The 8,588-nt window shown below is 34.3% G+C and overlaps 1 protein-coding gene across 1 annotated transcript in view; it reads left to right on the plus strand.

Moving 5' to 3' along the window:
• LOC106460718 (39S ribosomal protein L46, mitochondrial-like) overlaps nucleotides 1–8,588 on the plus strand; it is a 38,873-nt gene that overhangs the window by 23,885 nt on the left and 6,400 nt on the right. Inside the window, exon 3 of the mRNA XM_013920454.2 lies at nucleotides 251–387. Coding sequence (XP_013775908.1) covers nucleotides 251–387 — 137 coding nt within the window. The remainder of the gene's footprint in view (nucleotides 1–250; nucleotides 388–8,588) is intronic.

The raw sequence follows: 8,588 nt of genomic DNA on the forward strand, positions 1-8,588 counted from the left end.
GAAGCTTTTCGCCAGACACTATTCATAGCAGAACGGTTTGGAAAATGATCTATAGGAAATAGTAGTTATCAACGCTATTTTCAAGTTTTGAACAACTCGACTTTCAAGATCTACATATCTACATGTGCTGATGTTTCCGTTTATCAACGTTATATTTTAAGATCTGTCCAATAACTCAGCTAACAGATATTTCCGCATATAAAAGCTATCTTCAAATAATATATATGTATGCATATATTTTTTCATACAGAAATAGAGCAGAAAGAATAAAAAAGGGGGAGATTGATGAAAGTGACTTAGATGCATCCTCTAAACAGACAGCCCAAGATTTTGAAGATGCTGCAACTGAAGAACTTCATAAATTTCAAGTAGCTTCTAGAGTTACAGGTGTGTTGTAAAGCATATCTCTTTTGTAAAGCTTTTCATGACTTCAGTTTTGATCTGTACAGCTGTGTTATAATGTGTAACTCATGCCTAAGACTTCTCATTATTTTAGTTTTTACTTGTATGATTTGACATAGTGTAGTTGTTATCTAAGAGCTCTCACAACTTTAGTTTTACCTATACAGTTTTGTAATAATGTGCACCTTATATATAAGACTTCCAACTAGGTATAGAGTAGATTTAGTTGTACAAGCATGTAATAATGTATGTTTTTTATCTATCACTGCTCAGGTGGGGTGGACCTCCCCCACATGTGCAAAAAAAAATCAATTTTTTTTCCTTATAATTATAATATTGCATGCAGAATATAGAATAAACATCAAAAAGTCATATAATGACCTCTCTGTAGGTCTGTTGGTGTGCCAAGTGAGAAAGGAGTGTGTGTGTGTGAGAGGGGGGGGGGCAGGTGATATTTAAGGGTCACTGGTACAACCAAATATCAGCTGGGATTTCAAAGGTTGCTGGGAAAACTAAAACATCATATGATGTGTGGAGCAGTGAAAAGGTTAATTGTACCTGTACAGGACTGTAACAATGTTTAGCTTATAAAACACTGCTTATGGCGTCAAACTTGGTTCATCCATATTACAAAGCTCATAAAGGTCACAGAAAATCTTGAAAGCTCAGGAAATTTTAATTAAAAATCCAAGTGTGGAAAAAATCAGTTGGTACAATAAATATTTTGTAGGGTTGGTATATTATAAATATTATACTGTTGTAGAGTAATAATTGGACAATTGTACCGATAAACATGGTTACATCATTCATTCATTTAACAGTAGGGGGCCTTCATAAGTAAGAACATGAATACTAATACACTGCTGTCCAATAAAACATCACCACCTCTGGTAATAGTATTTTATCAAATACACAAAGAAAATATGATTTCATAATGTAATATATGATGTAACTATTGTGTACACGGACTTCATACACAACTTTTTATGTTTATAATTCTTCCAACACTTCTTGACTCGTAGTATTTGCTTTGGAGGTTTTGAATCAACATCAGTACTGTTGGTGTTATGCAGGTCTTATTTCATTGCAAAACAGTGTGATATGAAAATGTAAAAAAATAATGATTATCGATATTGTCAGTTGTTACTTTAATGATATATAGTATATACTGTTATACACATTTTTTAGAACATTATGCATTTCCAATGCAATTTTTAAAATATGATACCTCTGAACATATCTAAGCAATACAAGTTGAGGAGGGGTTGAAATACAGAGGTCAAAGGCCAAGAAACTTATGTGAGCATAATGAGGCAAAATGATATAGTAGTGTAAATGTGATGTGACAAGTGGATTTGAGCTATTTAAAAAGCATTTTGGGTGTAGGATTGTTTTATTATTTTACATGCCCTATATATAATGGTGTTCAGAGTGACATGTATGATAACTCCAGAGGTATTTCCAGAGGAAATGAAATTCATTTAATTCATTAAATGAACACTGTAACAATAATAAATCAGAACCAAATATAGGAAAACACTTCCTAATTTGCCCAAATCCACCTCTTGTATATACAATATCATATCATTTTGCCTTATTATAATCACAAAGGTTTCTTGACCTTTGATCTCCATATTTCAACCCCTCCTTTACTTGTATTGCATAGATATTTTGGTATATCAGAAAGCACTATATGAAGATATATTTCTGTTAAACACTGGTTTGAGCACTTAAAACTGTAGATTTAGTAATGTGGTAAATTTAGGAAAATTTTGGAATTTTTTTCTTCTTTAAATAGTAAAACCAGATTTTTGTTTTTATTTTCATTAATAATGTTGTAAAAAGTCAAAATATTCAAATACAATCATAATCAACATTTTCATATAGCCAGAATGACTATAATAATCTGATTTGCATATGGAAATATTTTGGTGTATAACATTATCCTATTTTGACTAACTGTAAACATCTTTTATCTTGTTTCTATTGGCCCAATCAACCTGAAACTGGTGCAAAAAAATCTTTTTTTGTATGAATTTCAATGAGATACTTCTTAACTACTAATTCTGATACAATCCTCCTTTAATATCATGAGGCAGGAAAGTGTATAAATGTCATACAGTCTGTATATACTATTATGTATGTATAGTATACTCTGTTAACATGTAACACATTGTGCTTATTTCTCATTCTGATATGGTACATTACCTCCACTAACATAAATAGCTATTTTCGTTCAGTTCTTCCCTCTATATTCAAAACAATTTTCACATGCCACAAGCAATGAGCTCCCATGTACCTTACGATCAAATGGTTCAACTGGGTCACACATGTAAATCATCATGCGACACACTCTCCAAATTCTAAGTTACCATTTTGGAGGTTATATGTCCTATTAGCACATTTACACAGGCTTCAGGTGGCAATACTCCACTGGGGAATTATTAGCTTTACTTTGTTGGGAAATTGATCGTCCAATGAACTGACCTTTGTTGGGCCTTCGACTCAAGTTTGGGGCCCACACATTTTGAAATATAGTCCACCGACTTTGGAAAAATAAGACTTAATACTGTTATGGCTTTTGAATATTTTTATTGTTAATATTATTTTCTGTAGTTATTTGGGTTCCATAACATAAGTTTCGTTAGATTGGTCAGTACTCAAATTCAGGTTCAACATTAGGCTTAACATGTGTCTTTGTTATTTTAGGATTACCTGTAATTCATGTTACTGGTATATTGATCATTAGGTTAACTATATTGTTTTTCTTCGATACATATGTTATTGTTAATACACACTTACTTAATTTTACAATATAATGTCTCTTTTATTTTTGCTATTATTTATCTTTAGTACTTCTTCATATTAACTTGATTTGTGTGGAACCCTGCAGCCAGGATCTGCACTAACTTCTTCTCATGATATTGTACATACTTATTATTAGGTTAGGGTTTTTAATTTAGAGCTTAGTGATATACTTTGTCTTGCACTGTTGGATTAGGCTTAACAAGTGTGTGTTATTTTCAGTTTACCTGTAGTTCTACTTGTGGATAAATCGATAATTTGGTAAAATATCTTTTCTTCAACACATAACATTTAATACATATGTTTATTTGACCACACAATTTTTTAACATTTACAATATATCAACTATTTCATTTTTGTCATTCTTTATAATTTATACTTCTTACCATTAATTTCGTTTGTGAGGGCCCATTGGGGCCAGGGTCCACCCTACCTTCTACTAATATTACTCATCTTCCCCCTACAATGGCCAAACTCATTTCAGACAACCTAGATTTTGTTAGTTTTCCTCCACTTGATCCTGGCTAGCCTTCCCAGGCCTCTGCTGTAGAATCTGCTAGGCCTACCTCTGGGTCAAGTCTTTCTGATTGATCCTGGTTGGCACAGCTCTGGTTTTCTTGGCTGTTTCAGCTCAATATGTTCTTTTTTTTAAATTGATTTTACTAACCTACACTTTGGAGACTCATGTGGAATCTTTTCAACTTTTTTGTTTCTTGCCATCTTCCACTTTTCTTCTTGGTCAGATCCAGATAACCTTTGTCCAGTACATACTGTGGGTTGCTTTATTGCTTTTAAGGCTTCTTTCCGTTGAATCCATTTCCCATGGTTTTATTCCTTTACACCACTCCTATGTCTGTGATTTTTCCCCCTTCCTGTCGTACTCATTGGGTTTGGATTGTGATTCAATTGGCCTTTTATTCTTTGTCTCCTTCTTCCTGTAATCAATTCCTCGTGTCTTTACTCTGATCAGGCACCTTCCCTGTTGTCCATTGGAGGTACTTTGTCTGTTGAGCACTGGGACTACACCTCATACATTCATCTCCCATTATCTGCTTTATGTAGCTGTTTGTTCCTTGTTGGGGTACCATTGCCCACCTGTCACCATCCTTCATTCTTTGGTGAGACTGTAACTAGGTAGGTTTTCTTTCTTTTGTTGTATATCTCATTTTTCAGGGGCCCGTCTAATATTTTGACCAAGATCCAACTCTGTGGCGGTTGGTACCTGTCCAGGTATACTTCAATCACTTAAAATTATACTAAAACCAGCACTGTAAGGCCATGTTGACTTCATTTTCATAATTTCCATGGCCACAAAATGCATGCTATTCATTACAGTGACAAAAAATTAGAGATGGACTATTCCTCAAGATCACTCAGGTTATTCCTCACAACATATTTGCTTCATACGTATGCTTGTTCCAGAACATACTAACTAATAGGTAAAGCAGAAGGGGTTATCTGCCCATCTCTGTTTTCCTTCTATTGAATAAATCAGGTTTGGTCTGCTTTTCTATATAGGGTTTTGTGGTCACCCATTGCACTGTTTCCAGTGAGGATGTTTCTCCAGACTCTCCACTGCAATTTCATTTTCTCCCCCCTTTTTCTTCCAATGGAGTATGGGAGTCCTTACCACTTTCCAGTTCCAAGCCACTGGGAAGGTGGATCGTGGAGGCATCCTCCTGAATGTTATAGTGATATAAACAATGATGAATCCATTCAGTTGAAAGTAGGGCAGTGGTGTTCTGCTGGTGTTGATGATGATATGTCATCCAATCTGATGCTCCATATCTGTATGTGTCTATCTGAGGGGATGTTGTAGCTTTGGAGTGAGCAATCAAAATTGCAGTTCACCCCCTTCGATTGGGATCCATCATCCTACCCCTGCATGGATGTAGGTTCCTAGTGGCTGGATCTTGGATTCAGAGCTGAACCAATCAACATAAGTCCTCACACATATATTACACTCAATTGTTCACTCCACCTATGTTGTGGATCATGGTGGTGGTACTTTCACATGAATACAATTCTTCCTCTTGCGCTATCCCTAGATGTTTTTCATATTCCAAGGATGTTATTGTGCTGGGGGGTGGTTCCTGGTTGTTTTTTTTTTTTTTGAGTGAGTTAGTTTACTTTACAGAGACATCTTCATTATGATGATCATCCGGATGTCGGGTTCCCAGATCAGTCAAACAATTTATCACCTTGATATCATGTATTCCATTCACAGATCGGTGGGTCCAAGATTTCCCTCCAGTCTGCTGAACTTGAGGTGAAGATAGTACAATCCTATTACCTATCCCCTCATGGATGTTGGTTCCTGGTGGCTGGATTTTGGATTGTAATTGACTTACTGATGGTATGATCCTCTTTCCTACCTTCCACGTAGATTTCGGTTCCTGGTGGCTGGATTTTGGTTGCATTTGACTTGCTGTGTATGGTCTGTCAGGCCCTAGCCACTCTAGACCTAGAGGCACATCGTTTTTCTCTCATCCACATTAATGTACTCTATGCATTTGAGATTCAGATATTGTGTGGTTCAGATCCCTATCTAACCATTGTTCACTCCCTTTTGGATGTGCTCCTCCAATTTTCCACCCATGCCTGCGACACCTCTTTACACACTGGATGAAGAGTATACCTGGTACAGAAGTGGTACGTATGATCCTCTAATGTTAGGATCTCCTCTTTTAGGGTGTTCTTTGGACACTTTCGATGAATAAATTTTATTCCTTCGCACCAGACCTTCTAGCTATTTATGTGAATGGAGATAATGTACTGTATCAGAAGTTATAATTTTCCTATACTGAAAATATATTTCCAATAGGTACTTAACTTCACTCACATTTCCCACCATTCCTCCTCACTGAAAACCGGTGCTTCCATTTTCTACCAAAATTTGAAATGATATTTTGGTAGAAGTAAAAGAGAAAGTCACATGCATCAGGAGTGTGTCACGCTCCTATTGGTGGAAGATTGTTGCACGATGTTTACATGCGAGATGCAGTTGAACCATTTGATCATAAGGTATGTAGGAGCTTAAGCTTTGTGGCATGGTAAACAAATTTTTTGCACTGAACGAGAATAGCTATTTATGTGAGAGGAGGTAAGTATCTGTTGGAAATATTTTTTGGTACAAGAGAATTTTAACTTCTCAGCTTTGTGATGAACAGAAATACAGTAATTGGTGACTGGTAACATAGTTTGGGATTGGGTATGTTGCAGTGCAGGATATATGAACCTACAGTATCACTGTAAATAAAGAAATTGACATTCTCAAGATGGGTGGTGTGCACAACTAAATATATAATTTTATTTGCGGTAGTTAAATTTGCACTGTGTGTTTATCAACTTGTATAGAAGACAATTCATTTTTATCTCTCAAAAAAGTCACTCTTGTATTGCTATGTTTGTGATAGTTGTAATTAATTCATAGGTAAAACTGACTAGCTTGGATTTGAGACTGAGAAAAAGAAAACCATGAAACTAATTTCAGCTCTATTTGTATATATTACATTTTAACCCTAGAATACAGATTGCAGGAATCCACAAGGACTGATGTCTTTGAAACAAATTAAAAAAAAAGTATGTATTCACCAGGTTGCTTGTGTGTCCCCATTCCCCATGACTTTGTTGGTCACAACTTATAGGTCCCTAATAACATATGAGTTACAAAATGTTTAAGAAAAATACTATTAATATCACAGTTAACTCTGTTAATTACTTCTGTAGTTCCATGTATGTATTCTACATAAAAAATGAATGACACCATCCAATATTTTTGATCATTTCTTTACACCAAGTCTAGTTGCTTTGATGGGTGTACTTGTAAACTTACATTGTTCAAAAACTCGTGTTAATTGTAACCACATTTGTATGATCTATTTATGTACTTGTATATTGTGTATTGCTTTTCACATGGTGTTACATTCATTAGGTTTGACTTAATTCCTACAAGTCAGACAAGTAAGACTAAGTTCTTAATAAATTTATAACTGTGGGTCTTTGAAAAATAGGTAATTTAAAACGTCCTGGAATTTTGTTTGTAAGTGAACTCTAATAATAATTGACTTTTTATTTATGTATACAACTATGAGGGATGTTAAAAAATTACTTTTCTTATACATGACATATGGGTAAATTGTAACTAATCTAGTTAATAAATCAGTATTTGTTGGCTGCTAGCAGCATCACTGTATTTCCACGGTAATTACTGTATAACATATATACAAAATACTCCCTTAAGATTTGTGTAGTTAAATCACATAAAATCAGAACAGTCAACAAAAGTTGTAATAAAGGGATTTTATTCTTTATAACCACAGTCTTGCCAGATTCTTTCTTAATAAACTGTGGGATAAAAATTGAAATTTGCAGCATTTGATACATACTAGCTTAGCTGGCTAAAGCATTTTTATGGCTAGCAAGGTTGCTGGTTTGAAACTTACTCAGTTTAAATTACACATGTTCAGAAAATTTCTTAACACATATAGTCTTGCTCTTGTTATTCCATCTTTCTTTTTTGGTCTTCCAAAGGATGGCCTACATGGACAAAAATTCCAGACAACTGATGTTTTTGAAACAGATGTATGCAGTGGAATTCATAACATCACACCTCCATTTTACCAAACTGATATGATGAGTAGAGTGAATGATGGAGGAAATGTATCATATTTAATGGAAACTTTTGCAAAGTGAAGTCTTATATTTCTCACATTATCCACACTATTGTTGTGTATGTGTGATCTTATACGGCTGGTCTTCAGGGAAATAAAAAAACATCTTTCTCTCTCAATCCATATTCTAAAATAAAATCATATGTGGAGTGCTGGCATAACCAGACACACACAAACACAAAACAATCTTAAGGTAATTATTGATATGTCAGTTATATTCTCAAATTTTTTTTTACTGTTTTTTTACGTGGCATTTTTCCAACATTATGTCATTTTGCAATTATATTTGTCAAAAGTAAATATTATAGAATTAATCAGTAGTGCTTTTAATGATTTATTCAAGACATTTGAAAATTAAGTCAAATACACATTTTTTTGGAAACACCTTACATTACTTAAAAAATCAACTTAAATGAATTGTTAGCAAAAATATTTATATTGAAGACTAGAAAAAAGTGAAAAAGTTGTTTAATGTTAATGTGTAATAACAGTGAGTTGAGATTGAACTTTTTACTTATCAATACATTTTTTATCTTGTTCAAGCTTTAGTGAGTGCTTCCCAAACTTTTTCAGCTCATGGCACACTTTTAATGTCCCAAACTTTTTGTGTCACATGTAAATAAGTCCATATGGCAGGCCTAGTGGCATCCCCCTGACTAAAACAGGGAGAAATTATTGTTATACTGTGTATCAAGGAGAAAATAAATC

The sequence above is a fragment of the Limulus polyphemus genome, unplaced genomic scaffold (genome assembly GCF_000517525.1).
Source record: "Limulus polyphemus unplaced genomic scaffold, Limulus_polyphemus-2.1.2 Scaffold821, whole genome shotgun sequence".
In the NCBI taxonomy this organism is placed as follows: domain Eukaryota; kingdom Metazoa; phylum Arthropoda; class Merostomata; order Xiphosura; family Limulidae; genus Limulus; species Limulus polyphemus.